General features: G+C 67.2%; 1 protein-coding gene and 2 non-coding genes across 17 annotated transcripts; all 3 read left to right on the forward strand.

Annotated features, from left to right (window-relative positions):
• Positions 1 to 496: 496 nt before the first annotated feature.
• EIF4G1 (eukaryotic translation initiation factor 4 gamma 1) lies at positions 497 to 18,939 on the forward strand. 15 transcript variants are annotated; one of them, XM_074590713.1, is made up of 35 exons: positions 497 to 595; positions 1,545 to 1,605; positions 2,735 to 2,843; positions 2,946 to 3,032; positions 3,285 to 3,317; positions 3,937 to 3,957; positions 4,591 to 4,764; positions 5,122 to 5,221; positions 6,965 to 7,077; positions 8,131 to 8,223; positions 8,297 to 8,363; positions 8,733 to 9,611; positions 10,756 to 10,844; positions 11,047 to 11,233; positions 11,604 to 11,737; positions 11,989 to 12,126; positions 12,318 to 12,491; positions 12,572 to 12,769; positions 13,036 to 13,182; positions 13,277 to 13,513; positions 13,590 to 13,694; positions 14,104 to 14,257; positions 14,367 to 14,467; positions 14,565 to 14,667; positions 14,777 to 14,879; positions 15,506 to 15,762; positions 15,841 to 15,956; positions 16,120 to 16,292; positions 16,450 to 16,575; positions 16,659 to 16,740; positions 16,968 to 17,066; positions 17,185 to 17,319; positions 17,405 to 17,486; positions 17,559 to 17,699; positions 17,814 to 18,939. In XM_074590713.1, exons 3-35 carry the CDS (start codon positions 2,769 to 2,771, stop codon positions 17,993 to 17,995), a joined length of 4,905 nt encoding a protein of 1,634 aa, XP_074446814.1. In that variant the 5' UTR covers positions 497 to 595; positions 1,545 to 1,605; positions 2,735 to 2,768; the 3' UTR covers positions 17,996 to 18,939. The 15 variants fall into 15 exon arrangements, with proteins under 15 accessions (XP_074446814.1, XP_074446818.1, XP_074446819.1 ...); XM_074590717.1 differs by having other exon boundaries at positions 12,007 to 12,126; XM_074590714.1 differs by having other exon boundaries at positions 525 to 595; positions 2,739 to 2,843.
• On the forward strand, positions 10,890 to 10,966 carry LOC141745909 (small nucleolar RNA SNORD66). The gene has a single exon (XR_012588164.1). It is a non-coding gene; the product is annotated as a small nucleolar RNA SNORD66 (small nucleolar RNA).
• LOC141745910 (small nucleolar RNA SNORD66) lies at positions 12,168 to 12,243 on the forward strand. Its single transcript, XR_012588165.1, has one exon. It is a non-coding gene; the product is annotated as a small nucleolar RNA SNORD66 (small nucleolar RNA).
• Positions 18,940 to 20,012: the final 1,073 nt, after the last annotated feature.

Genomic DNA, 20,012 nt, shown 5'->3' on the forward strand with positions numbered 1-20,012 from the left:
TGTCCCCCGTGCGTGCAAGGTGCAGGGTGGGGCCTGGGTGGGTGCTGCGGGCGCTGGAGGGGCGACGGTCCCGGGTGGACGCAGACGCCAACGGGGGCCGGTCCCGGGTGGGTGGGTGGCGGTGCTGGTCCCGGATGGGTCCCTGTCCCGGGTGGGTGTTGGGGGGGTGCCGGTGCCGGTTTTGTGTGGTTCCAGGTCCCGGGTGGGTGCCGGTGCGGGTCCCGGTGGGTGGGCGGGGCAGGGCCGTGGCGGGGGGGGGCGTGGCCCGGGGGCGTTCCCGGCTCCGCCCCTGCGGAGGGCGGGGCGAGCGCGAGACCCCTTCCCCCGCCACGTGACGGCGGCGGCGGCTGCCGACGGGGTCCCGCGGCGCCGCCGTCACGTGAGGCGGGCGGGCGGCGCCCGCAGCGGCTTCAGGCGCGCGCGCGCGGCCGGCGCCCCGCCCCGGCTCCCCCAACCCCCCCCCCTTCCCCGTCCCCGCGCGCCCCTCCCCCGCGCGGCGCCCGGCCCCGCCCCTGCGCGCGGCGCGGCTCCGGAAATGGTCGTGCTGCGCTGCGCTGCGGCTGCGTCGGGCCGCGCGCGCTGAAGGAGACTGAAGGTAACGGGCGGGGGCGGGGCGGGCGCGCGCCGCGGGGGGGGGGGGGCGGGCGGGGGAGGGGGGGGGGAGGGGGTACCGGTACCGGGCCTCGCGCCGCCCTCCCGGGCCTCGCGCCGCCGGGCCCCGCCGCCACCGCCACCACGTGGGCGCCGCCCCGCCGCCGGCCGCCCCCTCCCTTCCCTCCCCGGCCCCGCTCCCGCCCGGCCCGGCCCGGCCCGGCCCGGCCCCGCCGCCCCGGGAGTCCCGCGCGGCGCCGCTCCGCCCCCACGTGCCGGCCGGTGCGTCCCGCCGCTGCCGCGCACGTGCTCCCGCCGCCGCGCCCGCCTAGGCCCGCCGCCGCCGCCGCCGCACGTGGTGCGTGCCCCGCCGCCCCCGCCCCGCCGCGCCCGGCGGTGCCGGTGCGGTGGCGGGCCATGGCGGCGGCCGGCAGTGACACGTGTCCTTGGCAGAGGCCGCCGCCGCCGCGGGGGGGAGCGGGGCCGCCGGATGCCGCACCGGGCCCCGCGCCGCGCCCCGGCCTCCTGCCGCCAAGATGGTGCCGGCGCCTCGAGCCTGCCTGCCGCCCCGGCACCGAGCCGCCCGTCGCCGCCCGCGGGCGAGGCCGGGCTCGGGCCTGACGGGGCCGGCTGCTCCCGGCCCGGCGCCGCGGCCTGCCCCGGCCCCCCCGCATTGTGTGTCCCCCCCCGCGGCGGCCCGGCCCTGCCCGCCGGTGCCCAGCTCGGCCGCGGCCTGGCTGCCCCAGGACCCCCGCCCCGCCCGCGGGCCCAGTGCAGGCCGCGGCCTCTCCCGGCGTGGGGAGCGGGGGGGGTAGCGGCGGTTCCCCTTCTTGCCCCCCCGGGACGGGACGTGCCCGGCCGCGGGCACTGGCGGGGGGGGGGGTCAGCGCGGTCCGTGCGGCCCCCCTCCCCCGCGGGGCCCGGCTGATCTCTCTCCCCTCCTCCTCTCGCAGTCAGTCGGATGAACGGTCTCTGCAGGCCCGCTCAGCCGGCCCAGGTTTTTCCCGCGGGGGGGTGAGTATCCTGCTCGCTCCTGGTCGTACCGGCGGGGGGGGCCGGCTCTGCCCACACCGCGGCTGTCCCCCGGCGTCCCCGTCCCCCGTGTGACACCCCCTAGCCGCTCTTTTTCGGGGTGACCGGTGCCAAGGCTGAGCTAAGGTGGCCCAGGGCCCGTGCCCGGGGCTGGTCAGGCCGGGCCGTCAGTGCTGGGTGAGCAGGAGGCCGGGGGGGGCACCGGGGGGTGCAGCCCAGACCCCTCACCTCCGAACCCCCAGCAGGACCCGTCCCCACTGGGGTTGTGGCTGTGTGTGACCGCCGTGGTGGGTCTGTGGGACCCTCCCCCGTGCCAGGCTACAGCCCGGGGGGGGGTGGGTGTCAGGGCACCCTGGGGGTGCCGGTGTGGCCCGGGGGTGGTGGGATGTGGGTTCCCGGGGGCACCGCGGGTGTCCCTCACCGGGTGCGGGGACCCCCCTGGGGTGCGGGGTGGGGGGCACCACCTCTCCTTCCTTCCCCGGCGGCCTTTGCACTGGGGCGGGGAGCGCAGCACCGGCTGCCAAGTCCCTCCCGGGACAGCTGGAGGGTGCCCGGGTGCCGGTGGCAGCGGGGGGCTGCGTGGTCCCCCCTGGGCAGGGCACCGGGCGGGAGCGTCTGGTGGCGCGAGGGGACGCAGGAGCTGCTCCCTGCCCTCCCCGGTAGGCGTTTGCGGTGTGCGCCGGGGACCCGGCAGCACCGGCAGGAACAGGTTTGGCCAGCCGGGGGAAGCGCTTAGTAGGTCAGCCGGGGTGGAGCTGGGCACGGCTGACGCCGGGGTGCCGCTGGCCCACCCAGCCCCCCGGAGCCGGTGGTGGCCTGGGTGCTGTCAGCAGGTCACAGGCACCGGTGTGGGGCTCACCGTGGGGAGGGGTCAGTCCTGACGGTGGGCATGGCTGGGTTTGGGGCACAATGGGAGGCTTTGGGTGGCCTGGCAGTGCCCCAGGAGGAGTGGCTGGGGGTCTGTGCCCTGGCGTGACGCCATCCGGCGGGTGTCTGGCTTTACGCTGAGGGGCTGGAGATGCCCTCTTATTGGGGTTGACGTGGAAGGGAGACAGGTGCTCCCGGGGTGCTGCCCGCCTCCGTCTTACACCCGCTGTCCCTGTCCCCGCAGATAGCGAGGGGATCCTTATGCACAACCCCATGAAATGAACAAAGCTCCACAGCCCACAGGAGGAGCCCCGACAGCCCCGCACCCTGCCCCTTCTCCCGGACTGCCGCAGGTAACCGGGCCCTTCGGGGTGGGGGGGACCCAGCTTTGCCCCCTTCCCCAGTTTGTGCCGGGGGCGGCGGTGCCATCTCCTTCCCTCCCTGCCTCCCCCCAGCCGACGTTCCCACCCGGTCAGACGGCACCTGTGGTTTTTAACCCGGCACCGACCTCACAAATGAATACGCCTTCTCAGCCGCGCCAGGTAAGGGCTGTGCCCTGGGTTGGAGGGGGCAACGGAGGGGATCCAGCAGATTTCTGCCTCCTGGCACCCACTGCCACGGTGCCCAGGGGTGCGAGGTGCCCCGCAGGGAGCATGCCTGCCATCTGGACCACGACCGGGGACCTCCCGGCCCTGGGGTGGGGGATCAGACGCCTCCGGCCAGGGATACCCACCAAGTGACTGCTCTTCTCTCCTTCCTCCCCTGCCCCAAACCTCCCTCTCCTCCTCTCTCAGTTTCCAGCAGGGCCTCGGGCTATTCACCAGCAGGTACTAACCCGCTTCCCCCTCCCCGCATGCCGAGCACCCTGCCCCGACACTGCACAGGAGCACCCACCCTTGGTGTGAAAGGGCCGGGGAGCACCTGGGACCCCAGAGCTGGGGGACGGGCTGGTCTGGGGGGAGCTGGGGACACCCGCTCCACTTTGGGGGGGTTTCCCCTGCAGTGTCTCCACGATTTCCTCCTTGCATGAAGCCTGCAGCATGTGGCTGTGCCTGTGCTAACCCTGGCCCAGGCTGCTGCTTCTGCCCGTGCCCTTCCTCATCCTCCTCTTCCTCTTCCTCCCCACTTTGTGGGTGTCTCCCAAGGCCCTGTGGTGCTGTACAGGGCTCTGGGCCTCCATCAGCCCTCTTGTGAGGAGCTGCTGGGGACAGATCTGGTGACGTCCTTGGCTGTGCTGGCTGGGAGTCCCTCAAACGTTTCCCTGCCCCTCGGCAGGTCCCTACAGGGGACCCTGGTGGATTTGGGATGTGGGCACTGGGCAAAGAGCTCCCCAGCCTCCTGTCCCCTCCTCTGCCAGCCGCCCTGCATCCAAGCCCTGTCCCAACGCGGGTAACTCCTCTCTCTCTCTTTCCCCTTTTCCCTTCGTACGCGTGCCCTTGCTAACAGGGAGGATTCAGGTCTCTTCAGGTAATGCTTTCTCCTTGCCCCAGGGTGGGGTGCGAGCGCGGACCCTTCCTTGCCCACTCGCTGCTGGGCTCGAGCTGCTGCCCCTGGGGATGCTCTTGCCCGGCAAAGAGCCGGGTTGGGATGAAGGGCACGGGCTGGGGAAGAAATATCAGTCTCTGCATGCCCTGGGCTATCCAGCTCCAGCGCGGCTCGGCCATGGCAGGACTACAGGTCCCAGCATTCAGTGCGAGTGCCGGGAACCAGTGTGGAGCACGTCGGGACCCGCCGCCGCCGAGCTGCGTGCAGCTGTGGCCGGCTCCGGGCGCTGGAGCTACCGGCCCCGCTCGGGCTGGGAGGGGGCTGTGCCGGGCATGAGCTGGGTCGGGTGGACCCAGGCGGCCCCGCAGGTGCGTGGGGACAGGACGATGCTGGGGGGGGTCAGCTCGGGTGAGGCGGGGGGGGCTGCATCCCCGCAGAGTTGGGGGGTGGGTGTCTCCCCTCTCGCCATGCCCAAACTGACTTTTTGGGATGATGCGTGCTGCCAGGCTGCTCCCCCCAGAGTGGGGTGGGAGGGAGAGTCCCGCCCTGGGTGCGGGGGTGCCGGATGGGGGTGCTGGTGCTCCGGCCTGACACCGTGCCCCATCTCTCCCCAAGCATTTCTACCAGAACAGGGCGCAGCCTCCCGCCAACGCGTCCCGCGTGCAGAGTAACACGACGGCCCGGCCTGGCCCCCCTGCCCATGTGTATCCTGCCGCTTCCCAGGTGATGATGATACCCTCCCAGATATCCTACACACCTTCCCAAGGAGCATATTACATTCCCGGACAGGTGAGGGCCGTGCCCCGGGCTCCGCGGGAGGGGGCTGGGGTGGGCACCGGTGGGGAGTGTTGCCTGGGGCTGGAGCCCAGGTCTGTTTTGGGAGGGTGGGAGGGGTTCCCCAGGCTCTTGGAGCACCCACTGATCCGAGCAGGGTGTTGCCTGGCTCTATAGAGAGGCGTCAGGCAGCACCGGTCCCCTCCCCAGCAGCCCACCGAGGACCACGGGGCCCGTTTTGCCTGTGTCCTGCTCCCTGCCCTGGCGCCCAGCTGGTCCGCAGTCAGGTTTGGGGGGATGTCAGTGGTTTGGGGGGGACGTCTGTGCCCTGAAGTGGAGGTAGCTGACCTTTCTTCTTCTCCCCCATTTCAGGGTCGCTCCACGTACGTCGTCCCGACCCAACAGTACCCGGTCCAGCCCAGTGCCCCTGGTTTTTACCCTGGAGCCAGCCCCACAGAGTTCGGGACTTACGGTACAGACCAGGGGGTGTCTCTGCTCCTCCAGCCCCAGCACTCCCCCCATTTGTTTTCTTTCCTGACTCTGGCCTCCCTGCAACACCCCCGACCCCCCTGTGCTCAGGAGCCGAGCACAGACCCCTCTGCCAGCTCACTTTGCCGTCTCTGCGACTCCATGACTGGCTGTTTTGGGGTGCAGGGGGTGTTGTCCGTCTCCCAGCAGCACTGAGGGCTGCGCATCATGTCCCACCGGTCCATCCACCCCCGCCCTTTTCCAAATCGGGACCATTTAATGTTTAACTCTCCTGGCAGAGGGCCGGGGCAGACTTTATCCCCTGCTCCCCCTCACTTGCTGCCGAGCAGTTTAGTGCTTGCTGACACCCCCCCTAGCTCCCAGCTCCCCGGGGAGCCGAGCCCGGCGTGCCGGGGCCGCTCCATGCCTGCCCTCTCTCGGCGCTGGGGAGCGGCGGTGGTGGCAGCCCCCCCTTCTCTCCCCCGCTCGCATGTGGCCACCCGGGCTGTGACTATATTTAGGCTTGGTCGGTCCCGGGAGGCCCGGCAGACACAGAAATGTGAGCCGAGGCCTCTGTCCCGGCCCCAGCGCGGCAGCAAAGCGTAACCGGGGCGGAGATGGGCTTCTCCTGAGCCAGGTACGTGCCCGTCTGCCCTCCCTCTTGTCCCGGGGCCTGGCTGGCCCCTCAGCAGACGGAGGTCGCCCCTGGCAGCGGCTGGCTTCCGCGCTTGGGACAGGGCATGGCCGCCCCTTCATGCCTGGCACTGGGGCATCCCCTGGGTGTCCCCGTGGTGTCTGGGGATGGCTTTGCCCCCTGGCCCCGCTTTGGGGCTGACACGGTTCCCAGTGGTGCTGACAGCAGCGTGCCCCTTGCCCAAAGGACTGGGTGGGTGGCCTGGCATGGCGTGTGCCCCTCGGCGGGCGAGATGGAACAGCCCTTCTGGTCCTGGGGGGGGCAGCTCGGGGTCTCCCTTCTCCACCCCACACCTGGCCTGTCCTGGGGTGCGAGGCCTGTCCAGTGCACCTGCATCCCCTCGGCAGAGGAGGGGTCCCCTGGCTCTGGGACAGGGCGGTCACCAGAGCACTGTGGGCGAGTTCCAGGCTCAGCACAGCCGGGAAGGCGCTGGAGCTGGAGGGGCAGGGGTCCGGCCATGCCCGTTGCCCCTGTGCCCACATCCCTGTTGCGCTGCCCTGGGGGTGATGCTCGCGGGTGCCCGGGGAGGAGCAGTGTGCCGCTTGGGGGCTGTGCCAGCCCTGGCTGGGGTCCAGCCCTGCCTCCAGCCCCCGCCGTGGCTCCCTCCCCTGGGCTGGGGCTGTGTGGGGCGCCCCAGCCCCTCGGCCTGGGTGTGAATGGAGGGTGCGGATGGGGCTGCCTGGTGCCGCCCTTGGGCTGGTGCCGGCCCCGGGGAGATAAGGGTGCTGGCAGGAAGGTGGCCGTGCGGGGACGCCTGTGGAGCCGGGACACCCGTAGCCGGCATGGCCGTCAGTGGCGTGGGGCCGGTGGGCACGGCGGGCGCCCGCGGGGCCCGGCTGGGCGTGGGGGCGGCGGCGCAGGGACGCTCTGCTTCACGGGGAAGGAATTCGGTCAGGCCTGTCGGGCGGGTTGGGACGATCCGGGACAGATGCGATGGGGGTTCGCCGCAGAGCGGCCACGAGCTCCCCAGGCTCCTGACAGACCCCTGTGTTTGGGGGACCAGGGGGTCCCCAGGATGGTTTGGCCGGTCTGACGCTCTCTCCTCTCCTCCAGCGGGTGCTTATTACCCGGCGCAGGGGGTGCAGCAGTTCCCGGCGGGGGTCCCCACCGCCCAGGTCATTGTGAGCCAGCAGCCGCCGATCCCCCCAAAACGAGAGCGCAAGACGGTAAGGAGCCGCCCGCCGCCGGCCGCGGGGGGGGGCTCGCAGGCAGGAGGGGGTGGGTGCCAGCCCCGGGGCGCGGGACGGGAAGTGGTGCAGGGCAATGGAAGGGGGCGGCGTGGGGCTGTGCCCCCCCGGGCTGGGGGGGCCGAGCGAGGGGAGCGGGGTGCGCGGCGGGTGCTGGCGACCTTGGCCGTCCCGGCGGGCGGCGTTGTGCTGAGTCACGGCTCCCGGGGGGGGTGGGGGTGCCGCGGCTGCCAACTGCTGTCTGCTCCCGGAGATGCCGGTGCTCGGAGGCCTCCAATGGGGCCTATTTATAGCGGGGAGCCGGGCGGCTGCCGGCATGGCCCCGCGCCGGGGGTGCTGCCAGGCAGGGGGTGCTGGCATGTCCTCAGCAGAAGGGCCTTGGTGCCCCTTGGGCTCTGCTCTTGCTGCCCTGGGAGCGGGTCAGGTTTGGGGGTGGGTGAACAAGACCCCTGGCTGCACTGTGTCCCCACCAGAGTCCTGGACCCACGCGTGTCCCCCGTTCCCCCCCCCAGCAGGGTGCCCTGTGGCTCCTGCACCCACAACAGCTCGGGGCCAGCGATGCTGCAGGCGTGCGGGGTGGCACAAAGCTCGCCGCCAGGGCATTTGTGTGCCGAGGCTGGTCCCCTGTGCTGTCCCCGAGGCAGGGGGGCGTCCCTGCAGCCCCTGTGCCAGCGCCGTGGTGCCTTGGGATCCTCTGACCCCTCAAGATGGGCACTGGCCTGGGGACATGGCGCTGGCTCCAGCTGCCTGGCTCGATGGCTTGCGGGGCTCGCCCTGCCCCGTGCTGTCCCTGCCCGCCAGGCATCATGACAAGACGGTGTCTGTGGGGTACTGTGCCCCGTGGGGATGGGAGGTGTCACCCACCGGTCCCCAAGCTGTGCGTGGCCAGGGTGGGCACAGCGCTGAATGAGCCTCTCCCCTTGGAGAAGTGGGTGTCCCGGGGGTGTCGGGCCCAGGGAAGGGGGGTGGCCCCTGTGCTGTGTCCTCCACCCCACTGACAGCTTCCCCCTTTCTGCCCTCACCCCCGGACAGATCCGGATACGAGACCCCAACCAAGGTGGCAAAGACATCACTGAAGAAATCATGTCCGGAGCAAGGACCTCATCCACCCCCACCCCTCCGCAGGTAAGGGCACTCCCCAACGGGGGCAGCGCGGTGTGCATGGGGCCCTGCTGATCTCCCTCTTTGTCCCCCCCAGGCTGGAAGCGGTTTGGAGCCCCAGGCCAATGGAGAGACCCCCCATGTAGCAGTTATTGTCCGGCCAGGTAAGTGCCTGTGCTGAGGGTGGCTGTGCCAGCCAGCATGGCTGCTGCTGGGCTCCTTGATGGCACTGTGGGATGTGAGGTGCCAGCCTAGCCGTTCCTCAGTTCCCCTGGGGATTGTGGGTCAAACGCGTTCCCCACTGGTGTCCCCATGGTGTGTCCAGGAGAGTTTGTGGGGGCTGTCTGCTCACTCAGCTGTCCCCTGGGCACTGGAGGACCCCCCATGGTCCCTGTCACTCGTTTGTGATGTGGGTTGGCACATCTGTCCCTATCCATCCTGTAGATGGAGGGATTGGGGCGGGGGGGGGAAGCGGGGTGAGCCGGAGGATCAGAGAGCCCCCCCCCCACCCTTTAACGCCTCCTCTCTTGCAGATGATCGCCCGAAGCCCGCGCTGGTGGTGAGCAAGCCCGTCTCCCTGGAGCCCAGCAAGTCTGCGTCCCCGTCGCCTCCCCCTCCCCTCATCCCCGAGGTGGAGCCCGTGGTGCTCTCGGCCATGACGCTGGTGCCAATGGAGCCCCCCGTGGATGCGGACACTAAAGCGGAGCTGGGCGAGGCGCCGCCCGACCCACACAAGACGTTTAGCGCCATCACTACAGTGCCAGGGCCTGTGGAGCCCCTTGTGCCCGCGCCCGACATGGACACAGTGGCCGCGGAAGAGGAGGTTGCCATTCCCCTCGCGGAGCCCACCCCTCAGGCGCCTGTGCCCCCCGAGGTACCGCCGGTGCCCGTTGTTCCCCTGATGCCAGCCGTGCCCCCGGTGCCGGCCGCGCCGTCGCCGCCGCCCGTCGTACAGCAGGCCCCCGAAGCGCCCGCCAAACCCGCTTCCCCCAGCCCCCCGCCACCCCGGGAAGAGCCCTGCCCCGAGCCCACGGCTGAGCCCGCCACTGAGGCCAACGGTGTCCTAGAGGAGGTGTCCGAGCCGGTCCCTGAGGTGCCTGTGTGCCAGCCGGTGTCGGTGCCTGCGCCAGTGCCCGTGCCCGCGCCCGCCCTGGACTCCCCCATCGCCCAGCCTGAAGAGCTGCCCCTGCCCAACGGGGTGGAAGGCACTGGCAAAGCGGAGCCGAGCGAGGAGCAGCCCGAGTCGGACGTCAGCCCCATCTCGGAGCCTGAGGAGCCAGCCCAGCCTGGCACCCCTGCCTCCCCCCCAGCGGAGGAGGAGGAGGAGGAGAGCGAAGGCCCCGGCGAGGCCCAGGAGCGGAGCTCGAGCCCGACCCCTGCCCCTTCGCAGACCTCGGAGGCGACCGCGCAAGGTTGGGGATGCTGGGCTGGGGCGTGGGGGGCTGTGGGGGGGGTCTCCCGGGTGTGGGGCTAGGCTTGGGGTACAGGGAAGGTATCGGAGAGGGGCATGGGGTTAGGTCACCTGGGGTGTGTGAGTTTGGGGTGCTGGGGGGGGACAAGGCGCCTGTGGGTGGCAAGGTGGGGGGAGATGTCTGGGGAGCGCATCCGTATGCAGGAGCATGGGCTGGGTGTAGAGGGGGTGTCTGTGTGGGTGCCCCTGGGGAATGGGGTGCCCCGAGGAAAGTGCGTTTGATGCAATGCCTTATTTCGGGGGTGTCGGGTGGTGTATCGGGGCTGTATCTGAGGGCTGTCCCCAGCCGTGCGGGGGCACCGGGGGGTGCAGCGGGAGGAGGGGTGGCAGGAGGGGAGATGTGGGGCACCTTGCGCAGGGGTATGCCAGTACAGAGGGGTGCCCAGGGACGTGAGGTGCCCTGGGGATGTGCTGGGGTGAAGATGTGTGTTTTTTTTGTTGTTTTTTAAGCACCCTGGGCAGGAGTGTGGGGTTCCGTAGGGATACTGAGGGAGCGTGGGGGAGATGGGCACACAGGACACGTCCATGCGGAGCACCCTCTGCAGGGATGCAAGGGGGCTGTAGGAGGGCGACCTGCTTCTTGGGACCACTTCTGTGTGGGGTGGTGCATAAGGGTGCTGGGGTGGGGGGCATACGGAGAGAGGTGTGTATGGGGGTGTCCTCGTCAGGGCTGCCCTGCAGAGGGGTGCGGGTGTCTGCAGGGGTCCCCTGAGGCTGCGCTAGGGAAGGGGTGTGGATGGGGTGCTTCGGAGAGGCACGTTGGTGAATCGGGGTGCAGCGGCTGGATGGGGAGAGGTGTGAGGTGCGTCTGTGGGGTGCGTTCTGGGGTGCACACTCAGGGAGTGGCGTGCTTAATGGGCTGTGTGTAGGATCCACAGGGCTGCAGGTGCCCGGGTGGGCACACGGCGTGTTTGGGGACAGGGCTGTGCTGGGGTGGCAGGACCATGTCCCCATGGCTCCCCGCGGCCCTGTCCTGAAGCTCGTCTGGTGTTAACTGGGGCCTCACTGGTGACACTGGAGCTGGTGTCAGGGTAGCAGGGGACTGGGAGGGTCCCTGTCCTTCACCTCCCTGCCTCTCCTCCCAGTCGCCATGTCGGTGCCAAAGAAGAAGCGAAAGATGAAGGAGCTGAACAAGAAGGAGGCAGTAGGCGATTTGCTGGATGCCTTTAAAGAGGTGAGTGTCCCAGCAATGTCCGGGCGTCACCCTGTGTCCTGCCTCCTTCGGTGATGAACTTTGCTTTGTGCCATCGTGTCTGGGCCACTGAAGCTCCGTGATGGTAATGAGGATCTGAGGGGGGGCGGACGCCGGGGTGTGGGGTGGAGGGGACAGGACCAGGCTCGTGGGGTGACTGCTGTCCCCGTCCCTCCCGATGCAGTCTCAGATCAGTGACAGTGCCTCGGAGGTGGAGAACAAGCCCCCTGCGTCCACCCCTGCCCGCGAAGCGGAGGACGTGGCCCCCGCCCGTCCACAGGAAGAGTCGGAGGAGACGTGGGAGGAGAAGGAGGACAAGCTGGCCCCGGAGAAGGGCAAGGCTGCCGACCAGAAGTACCGCTACAAGGAAGGTGAGCTCTGCCTTGGCCCAGGTCTCTGCTGGGAGCCACCACCTCTCGGCCCAGCCTTGGGGATGGTCGGGGTGGCACAGTCCAGCTGTCTTAAACCTCACGCTGTCCTCCCATCTTGTTCCCAAGCCTGGCACAAGGTGGGTGACAGAAGCCCCAGCAGGAGGGTCCTAGCAGGAGGCAGGGAGCTGGTGGCTTGAGGCTTTCTGCCTAAGCAAGCAGCATTGTGCTTGTGCCGTACTAGGCTGGGGCAGCTCTGTGGTTCTCTGTCTCCCACCTCGCTGGTCCCCGGGTGGGTCCGGACCTGCCACAGCTCCTGGGGGGAGGTACAGGACAGGCTACATCAGGGTCTCCCTCTTGCCCCCCACTGCAGAGCAATGGAAACCACTGAACCCCGAGGAGAAGAAGCGATACGACAGGGAGTTCCTGCTGGGCTTCCAGTTCATCTTTGCCAGCATGCAGAAACCCGAGGGGCTGCCCCAGATCACGGATGTGGTGCTGGACAAGGTCGGTGCGGCCCTGGGAATTGGGGGTATGTGGGTGGTGCCCGGGTGGGGGTCCGGCTCCTCTTTGTGCCTTGTCAAGGCAGGGCAGGGACTTGCCTGCTGTGCTCGGGGTCCTGTTGCAGCATCTGCAACGAGCCTTGAGCCTGGAGTTGGGGGGGGGGGCACCTGTGGGGCCTTCTTTCCAGTTCCTTGTCCCGGCGCTGAGGCTGGGGGATGGATCCGTCCCGCTCCTCTGCCCCCGGGCATCCTCAGCCGTGTGTACCTTCGCAGGCCAACAAGACCCCGCTGCGGGCGCTCGACCCCATCCGCCTCAGCGGCATGAACTGCAGCCCTGACTTCACCCCCTCCTTCGCCAATCTCGGCCGGCCCGTCATGGGCAACCGGGGCCTGGTGAGTGTCTCCTCGCTTCACCCGCGCCATCCCCCTCCGCCTTTCCATGATGATCAAGCCTTCGAGCCGCTGTGTCTGGGCCACTGATGTCCATGATGGAACTGAGGATCTGAGCGGGCGGATGGGGACAAGCTGGCAGCCGGCCCGGTTGGTCCCAGGGCAAAGAGCTGAGTTTCTTCTCCCCATGTCAGCCCTCAGGGTTGGGTCCCCGCCGCTCCCAGCAGAGCCAGAGGAAGGAGCCACGAAAAATCATTGCCACTGTGTCCCTCAATGAGGATGTCAAGCTGAACAAGGCCGAGAAGGCCTGGAAACCCAGCAGCAAGCGTGCCTCTGAGGAGGAGGATCCTGAGAACATCAAGACGCAGGTGGGAGTTGGGGCAGACAGGCGATGGGAGGGCCGGCGGGGGGACATGCCCGGCTCTCGCTGATCCTGTTGTCCTCGCAGGAACTGCTCCGCCGTGTCCGCAGCATCCTCAACAAGCTGACGCCCCAGATGTTCCAGCAGCTGATGAAGCAAGTGATGGAGTTATCCATCGACACGGAGGAGCGGCTCAAGGGTGTCATTGACCTTGTCTTCGAGAAGGCCATCTCGGAGCCAAACTTCTCTGTTGCCTATGCTAACATGTGCCGTTGCCTTATGGGGGTGAGCACGAGCTGGGGGGCTCTCCTGCCGAGCTGGCAGGGCTTTGTTCGGGGGCCTCAGTTGAGCTTGGCAGGGTCCAGACCCTTCAACGTGGGGTGGGGAAACTGGGGCGCGTGGATGGAGGACCAAGTCCAGAGTCTTAGCAGGGCATCACAAGGGTATGGGGTGGCTTTTTCCTGGTTTGAGCAGTGCCTGGGCATTAGCTGGCCAGCTTTTGGGGAATGCGTGACTCATGCTCCTTGCCTGGGTTGTACCTCTCCCTGCAGCTCAAAGTGCCCACAACAGACAAGCCCACGGTGACTGTGAACTTCCGCAAGCTGCTGCTCAACCGCTGCCAGAAGGAGTTTGAGAAGGACAAGGACGATGACGAGATCTTTGAGAAGCGGCAGAAGGAGATGGACGATGCCAGTGCTGTGAGTTGGGCTGGGAGGCTGTGGCTGAGGGCTGGCACGGGTGTCCTCGGGGTGGCCCTGGGCTCTGAGCTGCCCTGCTGTGCCCTCCCTGCAGCCCGAGGAGAAGGCGCGCATGAAGGACGAGCTGGAGGAGGCGCGGGACAAGGCCCGCCGGCGATCCCTAGGCAACATCAAGTTCATTGGAGAGCTCTTCAAACTGAAGATGTTGACGGAGGCCATCATGCACGACTGCGTGGTGAAGCTGCTCAAAAACCACGATGAGGAGTCTCTTGAGTGCCTTTGCCGCCTGCTTACCACCATTGGCAAGGACTTGGACTTTGAGAAGGCCAAGGTACTCCTTGCCCTCCCCTGCTCTGCCCTGCCCTTGCCTTTGGGAGGGATGTGACCATGACTCTGTCCCTCTATAGCCCAGGATGGACCAGTACTTTAATCAGATGGAGAAGATCATCAAAGAGAAGAAGACATCATCCCGAATCCGTTTCATGCTTCAGGATGTGATTGATCTCAGACGGGTAAGGCGCGTGGCCTGCCATTGCCTGGGGACTGTCCTCTGTCCCCTGCTTGGTCCCGTGGACCTGCTGGCTTGCGTCCTCCAAGTGCCAGCAGTCCATGTGTCCCCGGGAGGGGAGAGGTGGGTGTGTAAGTTGTGGCCAGCCCCAGAGACACCATGCTAGCCCGCAGCCCTTGGTCAGCATGGTAGCAGTAGTGGGCACACAGTAACCGGCAGCCGTTTAATGCAGGGGGGCTCCAGAAACTGAGCCCTTTTGTGCCAAAAGCTGCCACAGCACATGGGGAGCTGCGATGGCTGAGGCAGGAGAGCAGCCTGCGGCTTTGAGTGTGGGGTGGCTGGGAAGGGGGAATGTCTGCCTGCATCCTCCAGCCAGCTCAGTGCCCTCTTCCCTCCTTCCCTGCCCTCTGCAGAATAGCTGGGTGCCGCGGCGAGGAGACCAAGGCCCCAAAACCATCGACCAGATCCACAAGGAAGCAGAGATGGAGGAGCATCGGGAACATATCAAAGTGCAGCAGCTCATGTCGAAGGACAAGAGGAGAGGACCCCCTGGGCCATCCTCCAGCGGTGAGTGCCTGGGCTTGGGGGCACCAGAGGCTGCTGGGGGGGTGGGTTGCTCCTGCTGGGGTACCGCGCGAGGCCAGGCTGTGCCTTACATCTGTCCCCCTTGTCCCAGGTGGGCGTGGAAGCCTGGTGGCAGACGATGGCTGGAACACAGTGCCCATCAGCAAGGGCAACCGACCCATTGACACCAGCCGGCTAACGAAGATCACCAAGGTGAGGCCGGGGGTGCAGTGTGGGCAGCCGAGCCGGCTGTCTGGCTCGGATCCCGCCTTGCTGTGGGATTCAGAGCTGACTGTCTCTCCCCCTGCAGCCTGGATCCATCGACTCCAACAACCAGCTCTTTGCGCCAGGCGGGCGGCTGAGCTGGGGCAAAGGCAGCAGCGGAGGGTCTGGTGCGAAGCCTGCAGATTCAGGTGGGCAGCGTGGGGCTGGCTGGGTGCTGTGGGAGGGGGGATCCTTCCCCTGGTGGTTCCTGTGCCGGGGAGGTGCTGAACTCTGAGATTCCCCTCTTTTCACGCCCAGCATCTGATTCAGGGCGACCAGCCACGAGCACCTTGAACCGCTTCTCAGCGCTCCAGCAGTCGACCCCTGCCGAGAGCTCAGAGTCCCGGCGCGTGGTGCAGAGGTGAGGGGCCAGCCCGGCCTTGGCATGTTGGTCTGCAGCCCAGGGAGGAACCCCCCAAATGGGGTGGTGGTCACTCAATACGTAGGTGAATGTGTGGCATCTGGGCTGGAATAATTCCTTGTGGCAAGATGGGGGCTTGTTGGGGTCAGGGGTGAGTCCTTGTGGCAAAGAAGGCTGATCCCGCCCTGGGCTTCCTCCCTGCTGTTTGGCGCTTGGGGGACCACACCTGGGTGCTGGGTCTGGTCTGGGGGTCTCGGGACCAGAGAGGCATTGATGGGCTGGAGGGAGTCCTGTGGAGGCTGGAGCACGAGGTCCCTGAGGAGAGTTGGAGTGGGGTTTATTCAGGAGAGAGAAAAACAAAGGGGGATCTCGCCATGGTCTGCGGCAGGGGGAAGGTGTGGGCAGGATGGCGCCGGGCTCTGCAAAGCTGTGTCAAAGGCAAAGGGCATGAGTTGTAACGGGAGAAACAGAAAAGCGTTTTCCCCTGAGGGTGGTCAGGTGCTAGAAGAGGCCCTGGAAAGGGCTGGGAATGGAGTGGGACAGCTTTGCCTCACAAAGCTCTGCAGTCTGGGGGTAGGGAGGGTGGCAACTGGCTCTTCACGCTGTGTCCGTCCTCCTCCCACCAGGAGCAGCTCCAGCCGCGACAGGTCAGAGAAGGCTGGGGACAGAGGGGACCGGGAGTCGCGTTCGGAGAAGGGCAGCGACCGCCTGGAGCGTCCCGACCGGGGGGAGCGGGCAGACAGGAACAGGTCTGCCCTCACCAAGAGGAGCTTCAGCAAAGAGGCGGAGGACAGGAGCCGAGAACGGGAGAAGCAGGGCGGCCCCGAGGCCGTGCGCAAGGCTGCTAGCATGACGGAGGAACGGGACAGGAGCCGGGAGACCGGTGAGCTGGGGAGGAGCAGTGTCCTGGGGGTCTGGCTGCAGCCTGGGGCTCTGCCTGATCCTCGCTCTCTCCTCGCAGTTAAGCAAGAGCCAGCACCTCCTGCAGCATCCCCCAAGCCCGCGCTGTCAGACGAGGAGCTAGAGAAGAAATCCAAGGCGATCATAGAGGAATACTTGCACATCAATGACATGAAGGTGGGAGCAGGGGGGGTGCCAGGCACCGTGTGGGCCCTGTAACGTGCCATCCGCTCCCCTGGGCGGTAGGACTGTTGGGCAGGGTGCCCGCGGTGCCTAGATGAGGAAGGGCGAAGCCAGGGCTCGCCGTGGGGCAGCACTGACCCCCCTTTTTCCCCCGCAGGAGGCCCTGCAGTGCGTGCAGGAGCTGGGCAGCCCCTCCTCGCTCTACATCTTCGTGCAGAATGGCATCGAGTCCACGCTGGAGAGGAGCACCATCTCCCGCGAGCACATGGGCGTCCTGCTGTGCCAGCTGGTGAAGGCGGGCACGCTCTCCAAGGAGCAGTACTACAAAGGGTGAGGGGCCGGGGCAGCCTGGCCGCAAGCTGGTATTTGCTTGGCTTTGAATTCGGCCCTGCCTTGAGCAGGGCTCATCACTGAGACCTCCTGAGGTCCCTCCCAGCCGGGGGCACAGGGGCTGCTGGATCCCAACGGCCCCCCCTCTGCCCTGCAGGCTGCGGGAGATCCTGGAGGTCGCAGAAGACATGGAGATCGACATCCCGCACATCTGGCTGTACCTGGCCGAGCTCATCACCCCCATGCTGCAAGAGGAAGGCATCCCCATGGAGGAGCTGTTCAGGTGAGGGCTGTGCCCCTCCACGGGGGTCCCAGGGGGGGTCTCCTGGGGGCAGGTAGCTCAACCAGGTCTCTGGTGCCCTGCAGGGAGATAACGAAGCCCCTGGTGCCCATTGGGAAGGCCACTACGCTGCTGGTCGAGGTGCTGGGCTTGTTGTGCAAGGGCATGGTAAGTGTGTGGGGCTCGTGTAGCTGCTGGCCACTGCCCTGGGGACTGGTGGCCTACTCGCGGGGGGGGAGGTTGGCATGCGGGGATTGAACCGCTCTGCCACCAGAGGGCATGGCAGGGGGCATCCCTTGCCGTGTCTGACTCAGGGGGGTGGCATGGCCAAGCCTCAGTGTCCCCCTCCCTGGAGATGGAGGGCGTGGGGTGCTGATGCCATCTGTGTCCTGCAGAGCCAGAAGACCGCGGGCAAGCTGTGGCGGGACGGAGGCCTGAGCTGGAAGGAATTCCTGCCCGAGGACCAGGATGTCAATAAATTTGTCACAGAGCAGGTGGGAGCTCAGGGGTGGTGAGTGGCAGAGACGGGCCGTGGGGGGAGCCTGGGGGCTCCTGCTGCCGGGAGCATCCCCTGTGCTGCCCTTAACGGCCTGTCCCTGCCCGCTCCCCCAGAAATTGGAGTACACGATGGGGGACAGCTCGGACACGCCGAGCCGCAAGGAGCTGACCTCGGAGGAACTGTGCAAGCAAATAGACAAACTGCTGAAGGAGAACCCCAACAACCAAAGAATATACGACTGGATTGAGGTGAGGGTGTGGGCGCAGCGGCTCTGGGGGGGCTCCCTCCTGGCTCCCTCCCCACCTCACAGCCCCTCTACCCTCCCTCCTCCAGGCTAACCTGAGCGAGCAGCAGGTCTCGTCCAACACGTTTATCAGGGCCCTGATGACGTCCGTGTGCCACTCAGCCATCGTTTGTGAGTACCGGGGTGAGGTGGGGGGGTTCCCGCTGCCCACGCCGGCCCCCTCTCACACCCCGTCTCCCGCAGTTGAGAACCCCTACCGCGTGGACGCCCTGGTCATCCGCAACCAAGCCAAGCTGCTCCAGAAGTACCTGCGGGACGAGCAGAAGGAGCTCCAGGCGCTCTACGCCCTGCAAGCCTTGGTGGTGAAGTTGGACCAGCCTCCCAGTGAGTGTCGCGGGGACGGGTGGGCTGGCGGGAGGGGTGGCAGGCGCGTCCCCCACCCTGGCAGGGTGGCTGGTGGCTGGGGAATGGCAGGGCCCCCCTTTGTCCCCTCCCCAGACCTGCTGCGGATGTTCTTTGACGCCCTTTACGACGAGGACGTCATCAAGGAGGAGGCTTTCTACAAGTGGGAGTCCAGCAAGGACCCGGCGGAGCAGCAGGGCAAAGGGGTAGCTCTCAAATCGGTGACGGCCTTTTTCACCTGGCTCCGGGAAGCCGAGGATGAGTCGGACAACAACTGAGCAGCCGTGAGGAGGAGGAGGAGGAGGAGGAAGGCGGGGAGAGAGCGGGGCACCCTGGGGAGCGACTCCATCCCCTCCCACCCCTGGCTCCCCTGGACTTGCTGACGCCGGGGCCGAGGGGACCCGCTGTTCCCCCCCTGCAGCCCCCCTCTCTCTTTCCAGTTCTCCTCCTCTCCCTCCTCCCCCCGTCCCGGTTCTGTTTGCGAGGCCTGTACTGGTTTGTCACCATGATAATAAACGGATGCTGACGGAGGCGGCTGTCGCGGTGGGTCCCCTCGGGGCCCCTCTCCCCCCGCCCAGCGCAGCCACAGCGGGTCTCTGGGAGCCGGGCAGAGCACCCCCGGACTCGTGTCATGGGGAGTGGGGACGGGATGGGGACGTGTCTCTCCCCTCCTCTCCCCCCTCCTCTTCCTCCTCTCCACTTCTTGCTGAAATATAGAGAGATTATATATATATAAACTTATTAAATTTGGTTTGGGGACAGGAGCGTGATTTCTCCCCCTCCCCTGTCCTCTCTCTATTCCTCCACCACTGCCTGGAACCCCCCTATATGGTTTTTTATTTTAAATATAAATCATTCCCCCCAGCTCCTGCTGTGACACCTGGGGAGGGTGCCGGGGAGGAGGGGGGGTGACCCCTTCTCTCTGGGCCAGGCTGAGTTCCCTCCTTCCCCCCCAAAGCCCCCATCCTCCTCCCAAACGTTTAAGGCCACAATTGGGCAAGCGACGGGGCGGCCCCCCCATCCGCGTCCCCTGTATTTATAGAGCGCCGGATGTGACGAGCCGCACGTGTAATTATTAAAACAAGGATTCAATTACTGGTCACGTGAATTTGTAAATAATTTTTTTTTTTTGCTTTTTTTTTTTCTTTATGGAGTATTTAATTGAAGATTTAAAGGCATCTTTTCACCTTAAAACTGGAAATAAAAGAACATTGCTAAATAACGCCCCGTGTGCCGCTGTTGCCACCCCCCCGTCCCATGTCCCTTGCGCCTGGGCTGGCGTGGGGCTGCAGCCTGGAGCCCAGGCAGGGGCCAGCCTCCCCTGGCACCCCCAGGCCAAGGTAGGTACCCCCACCCCGGGGCTGGGAGGGGGGCAAGGGGGTCAGATGTGCCTGGAGCCGGGTCCCCTGGGCCCCCCGCCGCCAGCTCTGCCTGGCACAGGGTGTGCTGGGATGGAGCAGGGCCCAGCCCCCAGCCTGGCTGCGGAGCAGAGCTCCAACGTCTCCAAGTGTCGCCTTTTCCTGCGGGCACAGAAGCGGTGGGACCGGTGTGGGCTGCTTGGGGTCTGCCTCGGGGCGGGAGAGCGGAGCTGGGCTCCCCCCCGACCTTCTGTCTTGGGGGGACCCTTGTCTTGCAGATGGGATGGAGATGGAGCAAGCCCAGGCTGGCCCCGGCGCTGCTGGGGGGGCCCTGTGGGGGTGTCCCTTCTGGGGCCTGAGGCGAGGGTGGCCTGCCCCCCACTCCCGGGCCTGGGCCGGTGTTTGGTGTGTGGCTGCCTCTTGCTGAGTCACCCTGGCCGTGGCCCAGAGGGTACAGAATAATTAACCAGAGGCTGTTCCCCAGATTAGAGGCTGATCCGTCTGAGCTGCAGCCCTGGCACTGCTCGTGCTGGGAAGCGGTTGGCAGGGAAAGGCTGGCAGGGCCTGGGGAGGGGGGGTACTGGGCCAGGGCCTCCCCCTGAGTGAAGAGGGAGGCCCTTGGGCTGCTCCGGTGCCCTTCTTTCCGAGGGGGAGGGTGGCACCCGGGCAGTGCCCTCCTGTGCCGGGGGAGCAGTGCCGCGGTGTTAATTGCCATCAGTAGGTTTCAGAACGAACAGAGGCCTTTGGCTGCAGGGTGACCCCTCAGCCCGTGTCTCCCCGGGGGGGTCGCTGTGGCGCTGTCAGAGGTGACGTCCTCGCCTTGTGCCCCCCTGCCCCAAACCCGGCTCCAGCCGGGCGCGACCCCCAGCTCCGCCCCCCCCCCGGCCTGTGTGCTCCCCCCGGCACCACCAGCCCCTGGGGATGGGGGGGGACAGAC

Source organism: Larus michahellis, chromosome 6 (genome assembly GCF_964199755.1).
Source record: "Larus michahellis chromosome 6, bLarMic1.1, whole genome shotgun sequence".
Classification (NCBI taxonomy): domain Eukaryota; kingdom Metazoa; phylum Chordata; class Aves; order Charadriiformes; family Laridae; genus Larus; species Larus michahellis.